Source organism: Spea bombifrons, chromosome 4 (genome assembly GCF_027358695.1).
Source record: "Spea bombifrons isolate aSpeBom1 chromosome 4, aSpeBom1.2.pri, whole genome shotgun sequence".
Taxonomy (NCBI): domain Eukaryota; kingdom Metazoa; phylum Chordata; class Amphibia; order Anura; family Pelobatidae; genus Spea; species Spea bombifrons.
This window is the reverse complement of record NC_071090.1, coordinates 107,709,274-107,732,176: the sequence shown is the minus strand read 5'-3', so window position 1 is coordinate 107,732,176 and position 22,903 is coordinate 107,709,274. Positions and strand designations below refer to the sequence as shown.

At 42.6% G+C, this 22,903-nt stretch overlaps 2 protein-coding genes and 10 non-coding genes across 12 annotated transcripts; 9 read left to right on the top strand and 3 right to left on the bottom strand.

Moving 5' to 3' along the window:
* Positions 1-1,662: 1,662 nt before the first annotated feature.
* GUCY2D (guanylate cyclase 2D, retinal) lies at positions 1,663-13,029 on the top strand. Its single transcript, XM_053463387.1, has 18 exons — positions 1,663-2,311; positions 2,397-2,695; positions 2,807-3,158; positions 4,544-4,628; positions 4,851-4,944; positions 5,020-5,151; positions 5,250-5,330; positions 5,587-5,763; positions 5,949-6,105; positions 6,208-6,357; positions 6,543-6,691; positions 7,071-7,234; positions 7,479-7,671; positions 11,004-11,178; positions 11,318-11,416; positions 11,777-11,871; positions 12,012-12,097; positions 12,905-13,029. The coding sequence occupies exons 1-18, from the start codon at positions 1,663-1,665 to the stop codon at positions 13,002-13,004; spliced, it is 3,237 nt and encodes a 1,078-aa protein (XP_053319362.1). The 3' UTR covers positions 13,005-13,029.
* Positions 13,030-14,372: 1,343 nt separating this feature from the next.
* TRNAS-CGA (transfer RNA serine (anticodon CGA)) lies at positions 14,373-14,454 on the bottom strand. The gene has a single exon. It is a non-coding gene; the product is annotated as a tRNA-Ser (tRNA).
* A 489-nt stretch (positions 14,455-14,943) lies between these two features.
* TRNAT-AGU (transfer RNA threonine (anticodon AGU)) lies at positions 14,944-15,017 on the top strand. Its single transcript has one exon. It is a non-coding gene; the product is annotated as a tRNA-Thr (tRNA).
* A 380-nt stretch (positions 15,018-15,397) lies between these two features.
* TRNAS-CGA (transfer RNA serine (anticodon CGA)) lies at positions 15,398-15,479 on the bottom strand. Its single transcript has one exon. It is a non-coding gene; the product is annotated as a tRNA-Ser (tRNA).
* Positions 15,480-15,847: 368 nt separating this feature from the next.
* TRNAT-AGU (transfer RNA threonine (anticodon AGU)) lies at positions 15,848-15,921 on the top strand. Its single transcript has one exon. It is a non-coding gene; the product is annotated as a tRNA-Thr (tRNA).
* A 271-nt stretch (positions 15,922-16,192) lies between these two features.
* Positions 16,193-16,266, top strand: TRNAT-AGU (transfer RNA threonine (anticodon AGU)). Its single transcript has one exon. It is a non-coding gene; the product is annotated as a tRNA-Thr (tRNA).
* A 271-nt stretch (positions 16,267-16,537) lies between these two features.
* TRNAT-AGU (transfer RNA threonine (anticodon AGU)) lies at positions 16,538-16,611 on the top strand. The gene has a single exon. It is a non-coding gene; the product is annotated as a tRNA-Thr (tRNA).
* Positions 16,612-16,881: 270 nt separating this feature from the next.
* Positions 16,882-16,955, top strand: TRNAT-AGU (transfer RNA threonine (anticodon AGU)). The gene has a single exon. It is a non-coding gene; the product is annotated as a tRNA-Thr (tRNA).
* Positions 16,956-17,328: 373 nt separating this feature from the next.
* TRNAT-AGU (transfer RNA threonine (anticodon AGU)) lies at positions 17,329-17,402 on the top strand. The gene has a single exon. It is a non-coding gene; the product is annotated as a tRNA-Thr (tRNA).
* A 269-nt stretch (positions 17,403-17,671) lies between these two features.
* On the top strand, positions 17,672-17,745 carry TRNAT-AGU (transfer RNA threonine (anticodon AGU)). The gene has a single exon. It is a non-coding gene; the product is annotated as a tRNA-Thr (tRNA).
* A 661-nt stretch (positions 17,746-18,406) lies between these two features.
* Positions 18,407-18,480, top strand: TRNAT-AGU (transfer RNA threonine (anticodon AGU)). The gene has a single exon. It is a non-coding gene; the product is annotated as a tRNA-Thr (tRNA).
* Positions 18,481-19,410: 930 nt separating this feature from the next.
* Positions 19,411-21,374, bottom strand: LOC128491566 (transcription factor HES-7.1-like). The gene is made up of 3 exons (XM_053463884.1): positions 21,330-21,374; positions 20,632-20,727; positions 19,411-20,052 (listed from the first exon to the last, which is right to left on the bottom strand). The coding sequence occupies exons 1-3, from the start codon at positions 21,372-21,374 to the stop codon at positions 19,621-19,623; spliced, it is 573 nt and encodes a 190-aa protein (XP_053319859.1). The 3' UTR covers positions 19,411-19,620.
* Positions 21,375-22,903: the final 1,529 nt, after the last annotated feature.

Below are 22,903 nucleotides of genomic sequence, written 5' to 3'. Positions count from 1 at the left end.
CACAGCTATGTTCCCTTCTGCCCCTCTCTGTCTTCTGTCACCTTGGTGCCCCCCATATGCACAGACTCAGCGAGAGGTGATTTAATCTTTACCTCCACCCTCTGTGCAGAGCCTGCGCTAATCAGCTTAATGAGGGGGGTTGGAATGGAGAAGGGGGAGTGAGCAGGACCACAAGATGAAGAAATAGAGAATCAACATCTTTTGAGATAATGGAGAAGAGGAAGGGGGAAATTAAAGCGGAAGAGGGGTCCACCAACTCAGCCATAACATGAAGAGGTGGGAAAGCCGTACGACGTAGACAGCGAAGAAACGATGAGATTAGCCAAAAAGAAGAGAAGTAACTTAAAGTATTGTGCAAAAAAAGTATGAGGAGAAGAGAACGGCGGAGGGAAGGAACACATGAAGTGTGTGAGAGAAGAGGACACTCAAACGTGTGTAAGTGTGACCAGAGATGAGAGCAGGGACTGCAGAGAAGGAGAGATTAAGAGGAGCATGGGGTAGTTGGACAGTAAGGACCATAAGTAGCAGAGAGAAAAAAAAAGCAGATTAAAGATCAGGATTAGGATTCTCGGTTGTGCTCTTCAACTCTCCGTCACACACGGACCCTCGAGATCTCTCTAGGAATCTTCCGTAGCCCACCGAAAACCTCCAGGAATAATTACCGTTCCAACAGAGGGTCAGCAAATTGACGGAAGAGGCACCCAGGTGAGTCAATGCTTTTGGGTTTGAGGAACGCTCTTCTGTAGGACCAAAGAGAGGACCTCTGAAGACTACAAGTGAGAGGGGGCTGGAGAAATTAGTTATGGTGGTAAAGAAGGGGCTTCCACGATGCAATGTCATGTCGTACTAATGAAATACACGTCGATTAGAGTTGGCCAACATACTCGATATATTTCTGCAGATGCTCGACTCGAAGGAGGGTTCTGAATACGGAATGTTGAGTATTATTTGACCCTTTAAATTAATATCTTAGTTTTTTTACACGCTGATGACCAGCAAACCCTTGTGGACCATCTGTTAATCTATAACCCCTTCCTATCCACCCAAGAGACGGAGGGATTAGTTTTACCTTTTGCTGTAGCTTTGCATTAAATTGATGACATCATTTCATATGTACTTGCATCTTTTTTTTTTTTACTTTGAGGAATAAACATTGAGCGAGGGGATGGTCCTTGGTTTCCGATTCTTTTCAAGCAGTCCCTAGACATAAAACGTCGAAGAACCTCTTTTCTGAAATATGTCTAGGTGGCCCTTAGATTGAATTGGAAACCATAAAATGTAGAGATCCTGAAAGCTCTACTTGAGGGCTAAAACAAACAAAAAAAAACTGTAATAAGTTCAGTTATGAGAATTTCCCAATTTAGAGGTATTATTTATAACGTTTTAGAAAATAAAACACAGTGTTTAGTTTTCCTCTTTTGCAACAATGACTTTAACTCAACCTTGTAGAATTGGTACTTCATCATTATTGTTTAGGACAAGTGACGTATATTGTGACCATGTCAGTTTATCTCATCGTATCTTTTTCTGTCCTTTTCAATTCTCTTTTTACTCCACTCTTTCCTTTTCTTTTTTTCTCCTGGTCACCGAACTCTTCATGTTCCTTTCAACTTCAGCCATGAGAGCCCAGCGCCCGTAAAATCCTGGCATCCTAGCGAGACCATGAACCTACCAAGCTCCTTACTTTTCCTTTCCAACCACCCTAGGTGGACTTCATCTCTCCTCTTGCTCTTTCTTCTCCTTTCTCCAAGCAAAGTGTGGACAGCCACCTTCCGAATTGGCCTGGTGGGACCTTGGACTTGTGACCCTTTCTTGTCTAAAGCCTTCCCCGAGGTGGCTGCTCGTCTGGCTTTCTCTGACCTAAACAGAGATAAATCTCTGACCTCAGGCCTTTGGTTTGAGCATACACTATTAACCCAAGGATGCTCGGCCCCGAGGGCTTTTGCTGCTTTCGCTCTTATGGAACATTCTGCTGCTGCCTTTGTTGGCCCAGCCAACCCTGGATATTGTTCTGCTGCAAGCCTACTTGCAAAAGGCTGGAACAAGCCAATGGTGTCATGGTCCTGCCTCGGGGTTCTGAGCCCTCTACCATATCCAGTCCACATTCTGTACACGGTACTAAGCTTCTTCCGCTGGGCTGGGGTTGCAGTGGTGATTGGGCCACAAGAGCTCTGGGCAGGAGCTGGAAGGGAGCTGGCGGATGCGCTCCGTAGTTGGGGATTGCCAGTGGGACCCGTAGTTACCATGGGAGACGGGGCAGAAGGAGCAAGGGAGGCACTGAGGAGGTTAAAAAGAAGAAGAAGAGTAAGAGGTGAGGATAGTGAGTGATTCATGAACCCAAGTTGCTGCTTCATCTTCATTCCCTCTATTTATCTCTACCCGTGTCTCTATTGCAGTGGTGGTGATGTGCATGCAATCCGTTCTGATCGGTGGGGAAGACCAGCGTCACCTCCTGGAAGTAGCCCATGACATGCGCTTAACCGATGGCTCCGTGGTCTTCATTCCTTATGACACTCTACTGTATAGCTTTCCATATAACCGCCCCAACTCAGTGTTTACCAACAACACCAAGCTCCGAAGAGCGTACGACGCCGTACTTACTATAACCGTTACCTCTCAGCATGGGGACTTTTACGAGACGTTTAAAAACGCCAGAGACAATGGCGAAGTGCCACGAAATATTGACCCAGTGGAGGTATTGTCTGTATGATGGATCCTTTGTTTACCAATGTCTCCTTGTAACCATACATTGACAAAGAGATGGAATACAGTTTGAGTATTTGTCTTGTCTTCTTCTGTCACTTAGGTATCTCCACTCTTTGCCACCATTTACAATTCCATCTACCTCCTGGCCACAGCGGTAGACAGATCCTACAAATCTGGGCAAAGAGCCACGGCCACTTCCATCGCACACCACGCTCCGAACCTTCACTTTGAGGGCTTTGGGTTTCCTGTATCTCTTGATGAAGACGGAGACTCGGAGACCCCCTATGTAATCCTAGATACAGATGGAGAAAGTGGAAAATTTAAACCAGTATATGAAGTTCTACCAGCCAAAGGAGAACTCCGATATGTAGGGGAAATTCATTTTCCATTTGGCTACCGTCCTGGAACCGATTCTGACTGTTGGTTTGATCGTACCTCAATCTGCATCGGTGGTGAGTACTACAGAACCTTAAACCAATTAAGAGTAGAAGGATAAAGAACAAAGAACTCCTATAGACTGTAGATAAAGTGCATTTTCAGTATGGCTAACGCACTGGATTTATGTTATTCTAGAATGACGTATATATCTTAAATTAAAGTTAATGTGCACTGGGCCCTCCCATGGAACTTGCTGTTGATTTGACTCAAGACGTGGAGTAGTTTTCTACCATTGTCAGGAAGCCATTAATGGGTGTAACCAGGCTGTCCAAATTCAGTCTCTGGGGGGGACAGAAACGCATCAGGTTTTCAAAAACTGGTGAACCCTCTGGATATAGGATCTGGTGGCCATGTATCTAGAAAAGGGGAGTAAACCATGAGAATTTAAAGGTTTATGAACCTGAAATCTCTACACTTTGACTGGACGCCTCCTGGAAAGTTTGAAAATAACTAATTCGGAAATGCCTAGGACTCTTCTTTATCACCTATATTCTGCATTACAAGTAGGGTAGGTTACAGACATTTTATGACCAACCATGGTTTTGTCTTTGGCTTTGGCTCAACATGGGTTCTCCGAAAGAAGGCCACCACCAGTATCAGATTAGGCTGGGAAGTAGCTAAGGGGATCCGTTCAAGCAGATACGTTTGATTAGTACCAAAATGAGGCATTACGTTGAGATCCTACATAGGACAGTGTCTTGGGCGCTGGTGATGTCCCTACAAAATAAATTCTTTAGGACATAACATTGAGGAGATCAGCTCCAGATCAGATCAGATGCCTTGTGGCATCACAGCTCAGTCTATAAAACCACTAAGATATTAAATGACCGAGTTCATTGAACTCAGCCAGAAGCCTTCATGCGGATAGCATGAAAGTCTATTAAACAGGCTCATAGTGTGAGGTTAACGGGAGGGCACCACAAATCTTCTTCTTTGTAAATCTCACAGCCGGCATCGTCCCAATACACTATAATACCATCAGCAAGTTAACATGGGAATAGTCAATAGACTATAGAGTCACAAGAGATGTCACAAAGCAATGGTGCGCAGGGATCAGAGGTTCGCAGGGATGCATAAGGATGGTAAATAAGTGAAACAACCTCCCGGCAGAGGTGGTAGAGGCTAATACAGTGAGGGAATTTCACACACGCATGGGATCGTATCTAAGACTAGACCACCGACTGGTGAGGTTTACGGCAGGAAAAGCGGGCAGACTAGATGGGCCATATGAGGCCGATCTGCCGGCAGAGTCTGTGTTTCCATCCTGATCCATTTAGGGAGTTCATTAAATAAGTAGACACAGGGAAGAGCCAATCTGTTTCCTGTTCTGATGACACAAAATACTGAATAATACCATGTAACTAGCCATTGATAATGGACACGCTGTGTATTTTTTTAGGAGTGGATCCAGCATTTATGCTTTTGGTTTTTATTTTGATTGCAAGTTTCGCACTCACTGGAGCGTCTCTCTCATTCTACATAAGGTATGTATAGTTGTAAGGTATAACTATATCCTGCGTTCACTGCCGTCGATATATATATATTCTTTACAGGCATTTGTTGACACTCTGCAGTCACTATGTAAATTGTTAATAGATTTTCCGTGGGTATTTTTCACGTTCTGTATATGTGTTGTGCGGTATATCGACGACATTCCAGGCAGACACAACATAGTCCTGTGGTCACGCCATTATTTTGCTCCACAGGCGACGAATCCAGCAGGCAAAACTGCTGAAAGGACCCAATAAAATAATTCTTACGCTGGAGGATTTGACTTTTATTCACACACAGAGCAGGAAGGTGAGCATTTGGTTCTGGAAGGAGGTCTATTAAACCAGAGAAAGAAAAAGATATAACAGACGTTTGTCTTCTCAGAAGGTGGCTGATGATAGCAGAACCAGTCTGCTGGGGAGAAGCGTAAGTGACATGAGGACACCTCGTCATTCGATATCTGGAAAGAGCATGATGGCCGCCACTCCCCACAACACAAATGTAGGGGTGTATGAGGTAAAACTCTCTTATTTACGTTTGTTAAATATGATTTTTTTTTTTATCAAATCTGATTTCCTTGAATGCCCGTTTGTTTGTGGTTGAATTTCTTGTAGGGGGACTGGGTTTGGGTAAAAAAGTTCCCCGGTGAGAAGCACGGAGAGATCCGACCTGCCACGAAGAACGTCTTCTGTATGGTAAGTGTCAGTGGACAGCTTGCCTTCGCACAATTTCACTTCCTGAGCATAGGACAGGAAGTAAAGAGTGCACTCAAAAAGTGCTTCCCCCAGGCCCCAAACATACCATATACTGTATAATATTTCACCTTTCAAAGAAAAAAATATTCTGAGTTTAACAAATGTAGTTCAGTGTAAGTTTTTTTTGTAAATTTTACCACTTATTTATGAACGGTTTTATTCGTTTTATTTATTTTTTTTTTTTTTTATTTCTTAGCTTCGTGAGCTCCGACACGAGAACGTTAACCTATACCTGGGACTATTTCATGACATGGGTGTACTAGGAGTAGTATCAGAACATTGTTCCCGGGGGAGTCTGGAGGATCTTATTCAGAACCAGGACATGAAGCTGGACTGGATGTTCAAATCCTCGCTACTGCTCGATCTCATTAAGGTGAAATGGGTGGGATGAGAGAGGGTAAGAGAGGGATTCAAATTAAAAAATGCTATAAACAGGGTTTTCAGACACAAGTATCTAGCACCAAGGATCTGTAGATTGGAACCTGTGCAATAATGCATCCTAATAATAACCGTTTGATGGAGGCTCTTTGGATAACCAAATTTCGATTTCTCTGACAGGGCTTGAAATTTCTCCACCATCGTGAGATTTCGCATGGGCATCTCAAGTCACGAAATTGTGTTGTTGATGGGAGATTTGTACTTAAAGTCACGGACCATGGAATGAATGAATTGTATGATGCCCAGAGGCTGTCCCTAGCTGAGCCAAGGCCTGAGGGTGAGTCATAGCCAACCTCAAACTCCCATAATCAGCTACTCCGTGTTGTAAATGCACATTGCCAGTATGGTAGCGTTCCTCACTGGGCCCTTCTGATTGCAGACCTATTGTGGACTGCGCCGGAGCTTCTCCGAGACCCTCTACTGTGTGAGAGAGGCACCTACCGAGGGGATGTCTACAGCTTTGCTATAATAACACAAGAGGTTATTATACGGGGTTCTCCATACTGTATGTTAGAGCTGTCCGCTGAGGGTAGGTATTTTGTCAATACTCACCTCTCTTCCCCTGTCCTTTTACAAATACACGAATTCCGCCATTTTATCATTAACTTCCAAGTATAAAATTGGAGTAAAATCTCTCACAGAAACTATTTACCAAAAAGAGGCATTCCTGCTTTCCCGGTTTTAATACATTCCTCCATTCATTATTCCCAATAGAAATAATACGCAAGGTCCGTCGCCCACCCCCTCTGTGCCGTCCATCTGTTTCCTTGGATCAGGCGCCTCCAGAATGTATCCAACTAATGAAGCAATGTTGGAGTGAACATCCAGAGAGAAGACCCAATATTGACCAGGTCTTTGACCAGGTGACACCAAGACCCAATCATAATGTTTGCTTTCTTATTTGACTGTTCTTTTTTTCCCGGGTTTATAGACCGTGTTGGTTGTATCTCACCTCCCTGATCCAGAAGAAAAATATTTGAGATATTTGACCATATGTACAGTCTACCTATGTGCCACCTTTGATGTTTGATGGCAAATTCCATGAGTGCTTCTTGACAAGCATCTTCAAGAGTTGACATGCCATCTTCTTCTTCTTCTACCGTGTTATTACAAAGTCCATGAGTGCTTCTTGACAAGCATCTTCAAGAGTTGACATGTCATCTTCTTCTACCGTGTTATTACAAAGTCATTATGAGTTTGAATGCCAGTCAGTTATGTTAACTTTTATGTTTCTTGTACTAGTTTAAAACCATAAACCGTGGACGCAAGACAAACATTATTGACTCAATGCTCAGAATGTTGGAGCAGTACTCTAGTAACTTGGAGGACCTCATCCGGGAGAGAACTGAAGAGCTAGAGATCGAAAAGCAGAAGACAGACAAGCTGCTCACTCAAATGCTTCCCCCGTAAGTGTGATAAGGGCACATGGGAGCAATAAAGGGGGGAGGTAGATGGACAGAAAAACAAAAATATAAGAGAAAGACCCAAAGCGGTGGCAGATGTTTGAGTGGTGAATGATATGTAGTTAGTTTATGCTCTCCAACATTTTACTCCTGCACATTGTTTGTGAACCTCTATCTCTCTTCAGTCTTAACACCTCTTCCTTCGCTTATCTCTACTCATTGTCTTATGACTGTATCTCATTCTTAGGTCAGTTGCTGAAGCTCTGAAGACTGGTGTACCAGTGGAACCAGAACATTTTGACCAAGTCACGATCTACTTTAGTGACATCGTAGGGTTCACCACTATATCCTCCCTGAGTGACCCCATTGAGGTTGTTGACCTTCTCAATGACCTTTATACATTATTTGATGCCATTATTGGTTCCCATGATGTCTACAAGGTGAGACACTGTTCATTTACCCTTTTACCTGTATGAAGGTATAACCCGCATACATACAGGGGACAGATAGCTCGGGCTGTGCTCTCTCTGTATATACAGGGGACAGATGGCTCGGGCTGCGCTCTCTCTGTATATACAGGGGACAGATAGCTCGGGCTGCGCTCTCTCTGTATATACAGGGGACAGATAGCTCGGGCTGCGCTCTCTCTGTATATACAGGGGACAGATAGCTCGGGCTGCGCTCTCTCTGTATATACAGGGGACAGATAGCTCGGGCTGCGCTCTCTCTGTATATACAGGGACAGATAGCTCGGGCTGCGCTCTCTCTCTCTGTATATACAGGGGACAGATAGCTCGGGCTGCGCTCTCTCTGTATATACAGGGGACAGATAGCTCGGGCTGAGCTCTCTCTGTATATACAGGGGACAGATAGCTCGGGCTGCGCTCTCTCTGTATATACAGGGGACAGATAGCTCGGGCTGCGCTCTCTCTGTATATACAGGGGACAGATAGCTCGGGCTGCACTCTCTCTGTATATACAGGGGACAGATAGCTCGGGCCGCGCTCTCTCTGTATATACAGGGGACAGATAGCTCGGGCTGCGCTCTCTCTGTATATACAGGGGACAGATAGCTCGGGCTGCGCTCTCTCTGTATATACAGGGGACAGATAGCTCGGGCTGCGCTCTCTCTGTATATACAGGGGACAGATAGCTCGGGCTGCGCTCTCTCTGTATATACAGGGGACAGATAGCTCGGGCTGCCCTCTCTCTGTATATACAGGGGACAGATAGCTCGGGCCGCGCTCTCTCTGTATATACAGGGGACAGATAGCTCGGGCTGCACTCTCTCTGTATATACAGGGGACAGATAGCTCGGGCTGCGCTCTCTCTGTATGTACATGGGACAGATAGCTCGGGCTGCGCTCTCTCTGTATATACAGGGGACAGATAGCTCGGGCTGCGCTCTCTGTATATACAGGGGACAGATAGCTCGGGCTGCGCTCTCTCTGTATATACAGGGGACAGATAGCTCGGGCTGCGCTCTCTCTGTATATACAGGGGACAGATAGCTCGGGCTGCGCTCTCTCTGTATATACAGGGGACAGATAGCTCGGGCTGCGCTCTCTCTGTATATACAGGGGACAGATAGCTCGGGCTGCGCTCTCTCTGTATATACAGGGGACAGATAGCTCGGGCTGCGCTCTCTCTCTGTATATACAGGGGACAGATAGCTCGGGCTGCGCTCTCTCTGTATATACAGGGGACAGATAGCTCGGGCCGCGCTCTCTCTGTATATACAGGGGACGGATAGCTCGGGCTGCGCTCTCTCTGTATATACAGGGGACAGATAGCTCGGGCCGCGCTCTCTCTGTATATACAGGGGACAGATAGCTCGGGCTACGCTCTCTCTGTATATACAGGGGACAGATAGCTCGGGCCGCGCTCTCTCTCTGTATATACAGGGGACAGATAGCTCGGGCCGCGCTCTCTCTGTATATACAGGGGACAGATAGCTCGGGCCGCGCTCTCTCTGTATATACAGGGGACAGATAGCTCGGGCCGCGCTCTCTCTGTATATACAGGGGACAGATAGCTCGGGCTACGCTCTCTCTGTATATACAGGGGACAGATAGCTCGGGCTGCGCTCTCTCTGTATATACAGGGGACAGATAGCTCGGGCTGCGCTCTCTCTGTATATACAGGGGACAGATAGCTCGGGCTGCGCTCTCTCTCTGTATATACAGGGGACAGATAGTTCGGGCTGCACTCTCTCTCTGTATATACAGGGGACAGATAGCTCGGGCTGCGCTCTCTCTGTATATACAGGGGACAGATAGCTCGGGCCGCGCTCTCTCTGTATATACAGGGGACAGATAGCTCGGGCTGCGCTCTCTCTGTATATACAGGGGACAGATAGCTCGGGCTGCGCTCTCTCTGTATATACAGGGGACAGATAGCTCGGGCTGCGCTCTCTCTGTATATACAGGGGACAGATAGCTCGGGCTGCGCTCTCTCTGTATATACAGGGGACAGATAGCTCGGGCTGCGCTCTCTCTGTATATACAGGGGACAGATAGTTCGGGCTGCACTCTCTCTCTGTATATACAGGGGACAGATAGCTCGGGCTGCGCTCTCTCTGTATATACAGGGGACAGATAGCTCGGGCCGCGCTCTCTCTGTATATACAGGGGACAGATAGCTCGGGCTGCGCTCTCTCTGTATATACAGGGGACAGATAGCTCGGGCTGCGCTCTCTCTGTATATACAGGGGACAGATAGCTCGGGCCGCGCTCTCTCTGTATATACAGGGGACAGATAGCTCGGGCTGCGCTCTCTCTGTATATACAGGGGACAGATAGCTCGGGCCGCGCTCTCTCTGTATATACAGGGGACAGATAGCTCGGGCTGCGCTCTCTCTCTATATATACAGGGGACAGATAGCTCGGGCTGCGCTCTCTCTGTATATACAGGGGACAGATAGCTCGGGCTGCGCTCTCTCTGTATATACAGGGGACAGATAGCTCGGGCTGCGCTCTCTCTGTATATACAGGGGACAGATAGCTCGGGCCGCGCTCTCTCTGTATATACAGGGGACAGATAGCTCGGGCTGCGCTCTCTCTGTATATACAGGGGACAGATATCTCGGGCTGCGCTCTCTCTGTATATACAGGGGACAGATAGCTCGGGCTGCGCTCTCTCTGTATATACAGGGGACAGATAGCTCGGGCTGCGCTCTCTCTGTATATACAGGGGACAGATAGCTCGGGCTGCGCTCTCTCTGTATATACAGGGGACAGATAGCTCGGGCCGCGCTCTCTCTGTATATACAGGGGACAGATAGCTCGGGCTGCGCTCTCTCTGTATATACAGGGGACAGATAGCTCGGGACGCGCTCTCTCTGTATATACAGGGGACAGATAGCTCGGGCTGCGCTCTCTCTGTATATACAGGGGACAGATAGCTCGGGCTGCGCTCTCTCTGTATATACAGGGGACAGATAGCTCGGGCTGCGCTCTCTCTGTATATACAGGGGACAGATAGCTCGGGCTGCGCTCTCTCTGTATATACAGGGGACAGATAGCTCGGGCCGCGCTCTCTCTGTATATACAGGGGACAGATAGCTCGGGCTGCGCTCTCTCTGTATATACAGGGGACAGATAGCTCGGGCTGCGCTCTCTCTGTATATACAGGGGACAGATAGCTCGGGCTGCGCTCTCTCTGTATATACAGGGGACAGATAGCTCGCTCCGTACTCTCTCTGTATATACAGATGAGCTAGCTTGTGCTGTTTTCTCAGTGTTACAAACCTCTTGTCCCACTTTTTTCTTAGGTGGAAACTATTGGTGATGCTTATATGGTGGCTTCAGGTCTTCCCAAGAAAAATGGTAACCGTCATGCAGCGGAGATTGCAAACATGTCTCTGGATATCCTTAGTTCTGTTGGGTCCTTTAAGATGAGACATATGCCAGAGGTTCCGGTACGAATCAGAATCGGACTCCATTCAGGTGAGAAGATGTCAAGGATGCTACCACTGATCACCACGTGTCTGTTATGGTTCCTTTCTTCATCTTGGTTTATTTCTTCTTTTTGTGTCATTCTTTTTGTCCCCCATATCCATATCCTTTGTTAATTCCCATTATCCAGGACCATGCGTAGCTGGAGTGGTGGGACTAACAATGCCACGATATTGCCTCTTTGGTGACACCGTCAATACCGCTTCCCGTATGGAATCCACCGGACTACGTAAGTGATTCCAATTCTACTACATCTGGTAATTTTCTTCACGTCATTACATACTGTTTGGCTTTTACTTCCTAATATCCTTCTTGATGAATTCCTATGCTAGTTCTGCCATTTTTATCAGGGCATTGCTATGGAAATAGAGTAGGAAGTCTTCTCTATGCATTATCTAATCACCACCCCGCCCCCGCACTATGTCCATGGTGACCTCTTGATTACCAAAAATAACTTTGTGTTACATATTTAATAACCCATAATCAATTATTCAAAATATTCTACATCTGACCCCTTTCTACACTGCAGGTGTAAGACTCCAGGGCCCTACTGATTGTCTCCTTGACCCCCTTTTTTTTTCCCCACCAGCGTATCGCGTTCACGTCAACGTCAGTACTGTGAACATCTTGAGATCTTTGCAGGAGGGATACCGGATAGACGTGAGGGGTAAAACCGAGCTTAAGGTAATATACTAAGCCAGGCCGGCGATATTTCTACAATCACGGGTGAAGTTTTTTTATTATTATTATTATTATTATTATTAGTCCATTTTCTCATCATGAATTCTTCTTTTAAAGCCCTTTTCTTTTGTTTGTATTCGTAGGGGAAAGGAGTTGAGGACACTTACTGGTTGGTGGGAAAAGATGGATTTAACAAGCCTCTCCCAACCCCCCCAGATGTATTACCTGGGTGAGCAATATCTCTTTTTTGCCTCCTTATTCCCAAATATTGTCCTTACATTCCTTCTATGTTCTGGACACTGTCCAGCTCATTATTGTTATGGATTACAGGATAATATATTTATGAATGGGGTGTATTAAAGGTAGGGGAGGGCTGACAAAAAAGAAGCGGGGGGGGGGATTGTTCCCTCGTCTACCCTGTCTAGGCTTCTCTGATGCAACTACCTGAACCTTTTTTTGTGTTTTACTTGCAATTCTACATGTATCCACCGGGGTGCTGAGAGTGAAAAGAAAGCATTTAAATCCTGACTGGATCTTTTCTGTGTTCCTTGTAGTGTTTTTTTTTATTTGTTTTCTTTCTGAAAATGTGTTTCAGAGTGCATAGCGCGCATTCAGTATATTGTCTGATATATCTTGGCTGCTTTATTATTGGGTCAATGGGCTGGACTTTACCACTGGGCTGAATGCCGACACCCCTCCCCCTTCAGCTTCCTTCCCCTTGTTCAGGGCTCCATAAGTGCAAGTTACTCACCTGCAGGCGGCCTTAACGAGTGCTCACACAAGATATCTAGGGGGGTCTAAGAAGACCCCCCAACCCTGAGCATGCCCCAAAAAACAGGTTTTTGGCCGTTTCTATCCCTTGGCTGTATGTCATTCCAGCTGCTGCCCTACTTGTTTTCAGCATGTCCATGTTTCCTCAAGAGAAGAAAGTAGACTCCACTACAGCTAAACCGTTAAAATGTTGGAATCATTACAATAAAGAGAATAGTCTTACTAGTCTTCTTTAATAATGTTGTTTTCTTACTTGTGCCTACAGGAGCGGTAACCACGGTATCAGCCTAGAAGAAATTCCAGAAAGAAGAAGGAAGAAACTCGAAAAAGAGAGGGACATCGTCAAGAAGCAGAAGATGAAGTAACCCATCTCGGGTTTGGCTCATCTCAAGTCAATCATTCTTATGACAAATCATCCAAAGACAAATCATCAAGACAACGTTATGAGGTTCAGGGGTGCGAGGGACCTTGTAGACCTCACTGCGATAATCACCACAGAACATCTTGTTTTATTTGACTTGTTTTCAGAAATGATCATCTACTTTAGAACATTCTGTGTTCTTCTTATAAAAATATGGGACCAAGAGCTAAAGTTTGGAGGCTGTGCTAGGGATATGGAACGGTCTCTAATGAACCATATGATTACATTGTACTGTCCTTTTATTTACTTAAGATAAATGAAGTAGGTGTAAGGAGGACTTTCTGATGGACATTTAAATGAGTCTTTATTTCAGATAGTGCTTCTCCGTCTAGAAGACTTTCAATTGTCAATTTGAGAACAGTATGTTACTAAACGACACTTTCACCTCATACTTCTGAACAGTGTCAGTGTCTATCTCTTGACCTGTCTACGTGAAGGTACCCCCATTCCCATGTGAATTTATTGCATATGGATAACCAAAACTTGGGTGGTTAAAAAATAAATAAATAAATTTTATTATTATAAATAAAATTAAAGTTGGCCCATCACAGAAAAAATGGATAAATAAATATGGTTCCATTTCAGAATGTGTTCAAATATGACAATTGATCACCGTTCTATTTAGAAATAAAATTAGATTAGTTTTTTTTTTTTTTTTAAGAAACACTGATATATTTTAACGTGTGTTAAATTGCGTTTAACTTAAATAAGCCAGTGACAGACGTATACTCTGCATTGTCTCTTTAAAATGACCCCTACCCTTTCCAGAAATAAGGAAAAAGTATGCCTAATTTATAATTTTATGCTGAGAATACTTAATTTTCATGTGACTCAAAGTGTTACCCTAAAAAAAAAACTAAATTATTTTTGACTAAGAGGAACAGCACCTTTAACTGAATTAATAACCTTGTAATTATTAAACAATATTGAAAAGTAATGTATTGCACACTTTCCTGGCACCTAAGGGGTTATTTAGTCATATTTGTCTTTCCAATACAGTATCCATTGTAGTTTATTCTAATTAAAGTTTCCTTGGCAAATTCCTAATGTGGAATGTATACCTCCACCCCTTATGTGTAAATAGGTTGTAGTTTATATAGAATTAGATTTTATTGTAAATAAAAGAGGGTGTGTTTAGAGACTTGGCTTTTCTTAATTTGAGTGTTCTTAGCTGCTTACCTGCTTGTAAAGTAAACAAGATTAAAGTTTTTTTTTTATTCTTCTCTCCTTGACTTTATTTTTCTTTTCAATTATTATCAATTTTCTTATAAAGTTATAGTTAGTAGATACCAATCTCAAAGCAAAACCTAACCGCTGTGAACAGGATTCGAACCTGTGCAGGGAAACCCCATTGGATTTCGAGTCCAACGCCTTAACCACTCGGCCATCACAGCTTGATACATTCGAAAGGCGGATGCCAGAACAAGCACCATGTGATTGGAGATCTATAAACACAACCTAAAGAGCACATTTTCAGATCGACTAAGAATTATTATTATTATTATTATTATTGTTGTTGTTGTTATTATTATTATTAAACCTGTATTGACCGTTTTCAGGACAATTATTGTTTCCCACCTCTGATGATAACAGCAGTCCAATATGTGTGAAAATGTTTACTTGTATTTCTTATCTCTATTTTTATATAGCAATATGTGCAAGAGACATTTAAATATTGGTTGGATTCACTGAGTAGGGTTATAGATACTGTTGGATATGTATGTAATGTTACAACAGACCACATAAGAAGCTAAGTTTACATAAAAAAATGTACAATGTGCTTAAAACATGGATTTCTGCATTTTTTGCAAAATTTTTGGCAGACTAATGTCCACATCCTGTTCTCAGGCATTTCAATAATAAATACAGGCATTGCTCGCAACGGCGCTGTGGCTTAGTTGGTTAAAGCGCCTGTCTAGTAAACAGGAGATCCTGAGTTCGAATCTCAGCAGTGCCTTTTTATTTTTAAACATGAATAAACGTAATAAGATTTGCATGAGTTTCGTCTGTTCTACATGTTGACAGAAAATAAGGACTTCCTTCTCTATGTGGAGTTTCCTGTTGATTGGAACTGTCTAGAAGTGATTACACCCTGGTGAAGTCCTTTTGAAGTGTAAACGTAAAGTGTAGACATCTGTCAAGCACTTAATATTTAACACTGTAAAATATATCATAGTGTTTCTGTGTATTCATAATTGAATTTCTCAATAGCATCATTAAGTTATACTAGGGTGCAATTTATTCTAAATCTTTTAGCCATCATCAGTATGCATTTTGTTAATATATTTAGGAATGTATAACTCCATCTTAATCTCTCCAACAAAAAAAAACGGCAACCGCTGTGAACAGGATTCGAACCTGTGCAGGGAAACCCCATTGGATTTCGAGTCCAACGCCTTAACCACTCGGCCATCACAGCTCACTGGAGGCTTTGTGGATTATTTAATTATTTTTTTCATAGAAGCTGTTTTTGTTCAGATCAGAAAACTCTTTCATCTTATGGTGATGGTGTAATGAATGTTATTTTCTCTAACAGTAGGGACATTTCTTTGTTCTTCTTGGTTTTGCATGAACTCCACTCCCCATTCATACTATGCCTCTCCATAGCAGCAACCATAGCATTCAATTGTTTTTCCAAGGGGTAACTTTAAGTGAATATGCACTCATATCTGATTGATAAGTAGTAACAATCAAGCTTTTGATTCCAAGTATTCAGCCACACATCACCATTTAAGTGTCCTACACCAAGCCTCACCAAAGAAAGCCCTGCAAAACAACACAGCAGATGGCGCTGTGGCTTAGTTGGTTAAAGCGCCTGTCTAGTAAACAGGAGATCCTGAGTTCGAATCTCAGCAGTGCCTTAATGATTTTTGGTTTTGCATGAACTCCACTCTCCATTCATACTATGCCTCTCCATAGCAGCAACCATAGCACTTTTGAAACCCTGCACATCACTCCTTGCTCCATTCAATTGTTTTGCCAAGGGGTAACTTTAAGTGAATATGCACTCAAATCTGAGTTATAAGTAGTAACAATCAAGCATTTGACTCCAAGTATTCAGTCACACATCAGCGTTTAAGGGCCCTACACCAAGTCTCACCACAGAAAGTCCTACAAAACAGGACAGCAGATGGCGCTGTGGCTTAGTTGGTTAAAGCGCCTGTCTAGTAAACAGGAGATCCTGAGTTCGAATCTCAGCAGTGCCTCTATATTCTTGGTTTTGCATGTACTCCACTCTCCATTCATACTATGCCTCTCCATAGCAGCAACCATAGCACTTTTGAAACCCTGCACATCACTCCTTGCTCCATTCAATTGTTTTGCCAAGGAGCAACTTTAAGTGAATATGCACTCAAATCTGAGTTATAAGTAGTAACAATCAAGCTTTTGATTCCAAGTATTCAGTCACACATCAGCGTTTAAGGGCCCTACACCAAGTATCACCAAAGAAAGTCCTGCGAAACAACAACAGCAGATGGCGCTGTGGCTTAGTTGGTTAAAGCGCCTGTCTAGTAAACAGGAGATCCTGAGTTCGAATCTCAGCAGTGCCTCTATATTCTTGGTTTTGCATGTACTCCACTCTCCATTCATACTATGCCTCTCCATAGCAGCAACCATAGCACTTTTGAAACCCTGCACATCACTCCTTGCTCCATTCAATTGTTTTGCCAAGGGGCAACTTTAAGTGAATATGCACTCAAATCTGAGTTATAAGTAGTAACAATCAAGCTTTTGACTCCAAGTATTCAGTCACACATCAGCGTTTAAGGGCCCTACACCAAGTCTCACCAAAGAAAGTCCTGCAAAACAGGACAGCAGATGGCGCTGTGGCTTAGTTGGTTAAAGTGCCTGTCTAGTAAACAGGAGATCCTGAGTTCGAATCTCAGCAGTGCCTCTATTGCTCTTTTGAAACCCCTGAACAGCACCGACTGCAATACACATAGAAACAAGCCTCCTGACACATACTTTGGTAGCTACGTAGCACAATTATCCAAGATCTACAGCCGATACTAGCAGAGTGTGAAAAACTAAAATACATGTTCCCTCAACTTTCCATCTGGACCTTAAGACAACCACCTAATTTAAAACAAAAGCTGGTTAATGGGAGCTGGTTGCCAAGGGGCAACTTTAAGTGAATATGCACTCAAATCTGAGTTATAAGTAGTAACAATCAAGCTTTTGATTCCAAGTATTCAGCCACACATCAGCGTTTAAATGTCCTACACCAAGCCTCACCAAAGAAAGTCCTACAAACCAGCACAGCAGATGGCGCTGTGGCTTAGTTGGTTAAAGCGCCTGTCTAGTAAACAGGAGATCCTGAGTTCGAATCTCAGCAGTGCCTCTCCCCAGCCTTTGAAACCCTGCACATCACTCCTTGCTCCATTCATTTGTTTTGCCAAGAGGTAAGAATTGCACATGAGCCTCATAACAGTAGTATGGAGATGTTTGGTCTCCTTCTAGTTCTTACAGATAGAAACTTTAAGTGAATATGCACTCAAATCTGAGTTATAAGTAGTAACAATCAAGCTTTTGATTCCACGTATTCAGTCAGTGTAAGGTCCCTACACCAAGCCTCACCAAAGATAGTCTTGCAACAAACATTCAGCAGGTGGCGCTGTGGCTTAGTTGGTTAAAGCGCCTGTCTAGTAAACAGGAGATCCTGAGTTCGAATCTCAGCAGTGCCTCTATCGCTCTTTTGAAACCCTGCACAGCACCGACTGCAATACACAGAGAAACAAACCTCCTGACACATACTTTGGTAGCTACGTAGCACAATTATCCAAGATCTACAGCCGATACTAGCAGAGCGTCAAGAGCTAAAGCGCATTTTCCCTCAACTTTCAATCTGGACCTTCAGACAACCACCTAATTTAAAACAAAAGCTGGTTAATGGGAAATTACGTATACACACATAGATAATGGAACCTTAGGGCAAACTCTGCCAACACGTTTGTTCAAATAATAGAACCCCTCGCAACAAGACATAAAACATCAAATGATTATACTCCTGCATGTCACAAAATGCTGTATGCATGGTAATATTCACACAAATAATAACAGCTTTTAAAAAATGGATTTTAAAAATCTTTTTAAATGATAGTTACTAAGCTTGGTGCCATTTGCAACAGATGTTGTTTATGCGTCTTTAAACAACTGACATTTTTAATATATTTTTAATATATTAGTAAGGAATTTATAACGTCAGCCAAATCGAAGCCCTAAGTAGGAACAATTACGGGAACAAAATTTAAATCTGTGCAGGGGGACCCTATTGGCTTTTGAGGCCAAGGATGTCACAGATCACCATGTAACTCACCAAAATAACCCTGCTCCTCATCAGAAGGTGGCGCTGTGGCTTAGTTGGTTAAAGCGCCTGTCTAGTAAACAGGAGATCCTGAGTTCGAATCTCAGCAGTGCCTACTTATCTTTTGAAATCCTGCACAACACCCCTTTTCCATATATTCCGGTCACACACCTCGCTCTTTCATCTGGGGATGGTTTAACGGATGTTCAGTTCCCTTATAGCAAGGACGTTTCTCAATTCTCCCAGTTTTGCCACATCATAGCACTACCTACAGCTAGTGGTTCTGTGGCTTAGTTGATTAACACGCCTTGCCCCATTAATTTGTTTTACCAAGGGATCACTTGACGTCTATAAAGTTTTGCATGACTTTGCATTATAGCACCGGATCATTTAGAAATCTAGCAATGTACCTGCAGATATAAGTGTATTACAGTCATTAGTAAGAAAATAAATGTTAGAGAGGTTTCTATTTACTCACTTTAGCCGAGCCGCACCCTTGAAATTAGAATCGGGCCTGAGCGTCCTCACAGTGGTATGGAGATGTTTGGCCTGCTTCTAGTTCTTACAGATAGAAACTTCAAATAAATATGCATTCTATAAAAAGTTGACTAATGGGGTCCAGAATTTTTGATGTGTGCCCTGACTACCATTCAGTCCAGGTTCTGTTAATGGTCTCGTCTACACCTGCTGCGGTGAATACAAACTCTGATTTGAGGTTCAAATCTTGAGCGTAGGCCAAATTTCTTTGAGGTACTATGAACGCAGGGATCTCTTTTAGTGATTTTTGTAAAGCCTATAGGAACATTAGAAATATAGTGAAAGACACAGCTATCCGCATGTATTTTATTACAAGATTCACAAATATAATAACATGTATTATTTAAAAATATAAATAAAATCACATGGTAATATTCAAAAAAATAACAAAAGCTTTTAAAATGCATCAGATGTTGTTTATCCTTTTTGAATATTTGAAATTTCACTCTCTGCAGAATATATATTTGGCAGCTGAGGCTGGGATATATTCTGTGCACCTTTGTCGCCCCCTCATGGCCATTAGGCTGCTCTGCAGCCCTCCTCGCTGGATCATGAAAACTGATTAGGGAAGCCACCTGTTCCACACAGTTTAAGTGTACTGGGGATTAACACAATCCATTTAGCCCACTCCAGCTTCATTAATGACATAATGGATTGCCCCAAAAGCCTTAGACTGATTTGTCCACGTCTGAGCTTCATTGTAAAAAGGATGTAGGCTTCAAACCCAAGGTCTCCAGCACATGCCAGTCTGGTTTGTTGATAAAATGTGACCTTGGGTAGCAACAAATGTGTTCGTATGGTCTAGAGAAACGTTATTAGAACATGAATTGTGCGTCATTTCTTTCTCGGCAAATGTGGCCATCAGTGGTTGTAGATGGCTAAAGCTGTGATCCCTAATTCTTGGAGCTGAAGATTCCACAGTTCGACCTATTAAGGACAATTGTTGGGAAAGGAGAACTTGAATAGCATGGTGGAGTTCCTTGTTTGATTTGATGAAGTTAATAGCTGTTTGAAGGCAATGGTTGTGTCCAAAATGGTAACATGACTTGGCTTCTTGTTGGCCTCCTCCTGAAGCCAGCCTGCTCGTTTGGAGAAACTGAACTGTGTACTCAAGGAGTTCAGCTTTCTCTATCTTTGGATTCCTTAATTTCTGTGAAAACATAGAGAAGTAATATAATGACTTTATGTGTCTCCGTTTTATTTAACCCCTTAATGACAAAGCCCTTATACGTACGGGCTCAAAGTGCATTGTTTTCAATGGGTTTAGGGACTGCCCATTGTGCTTAAGGGGTTAATAGTGCTATTTCGTATGGTAGCCAAGAAAAACTTATGAGGGTGTATTACAGGTTTCTATGGCAGGGCTGCCCAACCTGCGGCCCTCCAGCTGCTGCAGGACTACATCTCCCACAATGCTCTTTCAGCTAAGGACCTGGCAGAGGAGTATGGGAGTTGTAGTCCTGCAGCAGATGGCCGGCCGCAGGTTGGACGCCCCTCTTCTATGGCAAAGTGTCACATGACAATTAAGTGATCCAGGCAAAATTTTTTTCAATTTTTTTTTTTTTTACTTTATTGAATAATTATTTCTGGGAAAGGTTTGGCTAGTCATCAGTACTACGAGGAATTACGTTTCTAAAGCTGTATTTAGTTATAAAATAGTTTTAGAGAACAGCAAATAGTAAAGAGCTGGATCGCTGACAAATAAATAACATAGATCTCTACATATTCCCACCTCGTGTCCCATGGCTCCCGATAATAAAACTCGTATCGCCTCCAGATTCTTGTTTATTCTCTCCCGTCTTTGTTTTTCAACCATTGGTTTTAAAAGCTGCAAAATATAAAAAAAAATAAAAAATACAATTTTACAAAAAAAAAAAAAAAGCCAACTTTTTTAAAACTGGAATATTCTCATTCTATTATGAAGACATTTAAATGTCTAGATTAATTATTTATTAGAATCACTGCCGACCTACAATTAACCTTCATGAAAAATCTCATAAGAAACAATGCCACAAACATAGATATATATAATATATATATATATATATATATTCCAACATAATATCCAAATTAGGTTATTGCAATTTTTTGGGGCATAGATCAATGAACTTTTGGAGGGTGGAGCACACAAGCTCACGGGTAGGAAAAGGGTTAAAACAGACAGTGTATGACGCAACCACGTTTAACTGTTTCAATGCTGAGGTGCAGGCTGATACAGTGCAAATGGCAAATTAAATAGCATTCTTCCCATCAAAAATAATCTCAGAGTAAAATATTTATCCTAAAATGTATTTGTATATACAAAAAAACCAGTAAAAATTATGAATTTATCGTTATTGATTAAGGCCTACATTCTACACTAAACACTTTCATTTTTTTTAAAAAAAATACTAAAATATTGTTAAAATATTTAATGGAGGAAATACATACCCTTTTCTTAGGTTCGCAGTGTCTGCTTTCACTTGCCACCTTCATGTCATCAAGAGGTTAATTTAATGACTGCAAGCCCAGTGGTAGAGGTAATTCATTGCTGGGAAATAAACTAATTGTCCGGAGCCATGATCCCCCTTTATAAGGGGCTTATGCTGGATGGAGACCCCCACCAGGAGGCTTATACCCCACAGAATTTTTATGGTTAGCCAATCAGAGGAGAGCATTGCTCCGCTTTGAGCCAACTAGAATAGGCGTGTCTCTTCCCATTGGCCAATCACCACGGGATCCTTCAAGGATTCTTAAAGGAACCTATTCACAGATTCATGAGCTTTAACGTTGGTAATTTCGTGTCACCGTCTTTTGGTTCCTAAGGCTGTCAGTTTTATTTTGGGGTTAGGGAGTACATTTTTGGACAATTTCAAAAAGATTTTTGGGGGAACAGTCTCCTCATTGATACTTTTGTCCTTATTTATTATGTCTTTTTTTTTTAAATGTCCCTAAGGCCACACTTAATAAGATCAGAGGATCTCCCCAACTGGCCCACGATCCCCTCCGCATGCGAAGCCAAGAGGCTAGGGCAGCGCTGAGGGACAAAGCCCAAAAATTAGCACTGTCTCTCAAAAGTCGGGACATTTGGTAGGTATAAGTAACCCGATCTGGTATAAACATACATTTTATAGGGCAATAACATGCAGACTTTGGGAGATCTACTCACTCTAATATCAAATCAGATATCAAGCTCAAATGTGGTGTCTCTTTGCCTTTTAACCCTTTAATCTCTCAAAGATTTGCACTCCCCTCCCCCCTCCTGACCCGCACACGTCCCCTTATTAATAGATTTCATTATATTTATTTGTTCATTAGAATTTTAAACACGCGGCTGAATCCGTTCTCAATGAATTAGCCGGAAGGCATTTCCTTCTTTCTTCTTTCCCCCCCCCCCCGGATATTTATGTGTAATCTGCAGTTTCTAAGGGATACTAAGCCCACTTTATAGAGTTTATTGTAAAAGAGGAAAATAGGTTGGAGGAAGAGTTACGGGGAATTAAGGAACCTTGAATATTTAAGTAGTTGCCGGACCAAGAAAGGGACAAGATTTAGAATGTTAAAAGGCTAAAATGAGGGCAGAAGAAAGGGCGCTAGAGATATCACGGATTAAAGAGATAAACCCTTTTAAAATCCTTTTAGGGATGACTCATATACAAAACAAAGGACGTTAGAAGTGAAGCTTCACTTTCTTCTTTAGAAGTTCTTCCCGAACGGTTCCATCCTTATATAACATCCTTAAACTGGTGCAGAATATTCAAAAAAAAAAAAGTTAATTCTAAATACATGACGCAATTATTTTTATTGCCCATAATAGTAATTAATTATCCCCTAATCTCCTAACACCTGTCATATATTTCAAACTTCTTTTCTTAAATTAAGCATTAGGAACATATAATTTCATATTTAAAAATATATTCTATAGATATATATATATATATCTTATCTATTTATCTATCTATCTATAGAATACATATATATATGATATATAGAATACATATATATATGATATATAGAACACATAT

Excerpts from the sequence above, each read along its gene's own strand:
- GUCY2D (XM_053463387.1), top strand. The coding sequence starts at position 1,663 with ATGAACCTACCAAGCTCCTTACTTTTCCTTTCCAACCACCCTAGGTGG. Across the intron at positions 4,629-4,850 it reads TCTCTCTCATTCTACATAAG|GCGACGAATCCAGCAGGCAA; the intron begins GTATGTATAGTT and ends TTTGCTCCACAG. Across the intron at positions 7,672-11,003 it reads GTTCCCATGATGTCTACAAG|GTGGAAACTATTGGTGATGC; the intron begins GTGAGACACTGT and ends CTTTTTTCTTAG.
- LOC128491566 (XM_053463884.1), bottom strand. The coding sequence starts at position 21,374 with ATGAAGGTGGCAAGTGAAAGCAGACACTGCGAACCTAAGAAAAGG. Across the intron at positions 20,728-21,329 it reads ACTGCGAACCTAAGAAAAGG|CTTTTAAAACCAATGGTTGA; the intron begins GTATGTATTTCC and ends TATATTTTGCAG. Across the intron at positions 20,053-20,631 it reads CGGGAGCCATGGGACACGAG|AAATTAAGGAATCCAAAGAT; the intron begins GTGGGAATATGT and ends ATGTTTTCACAG.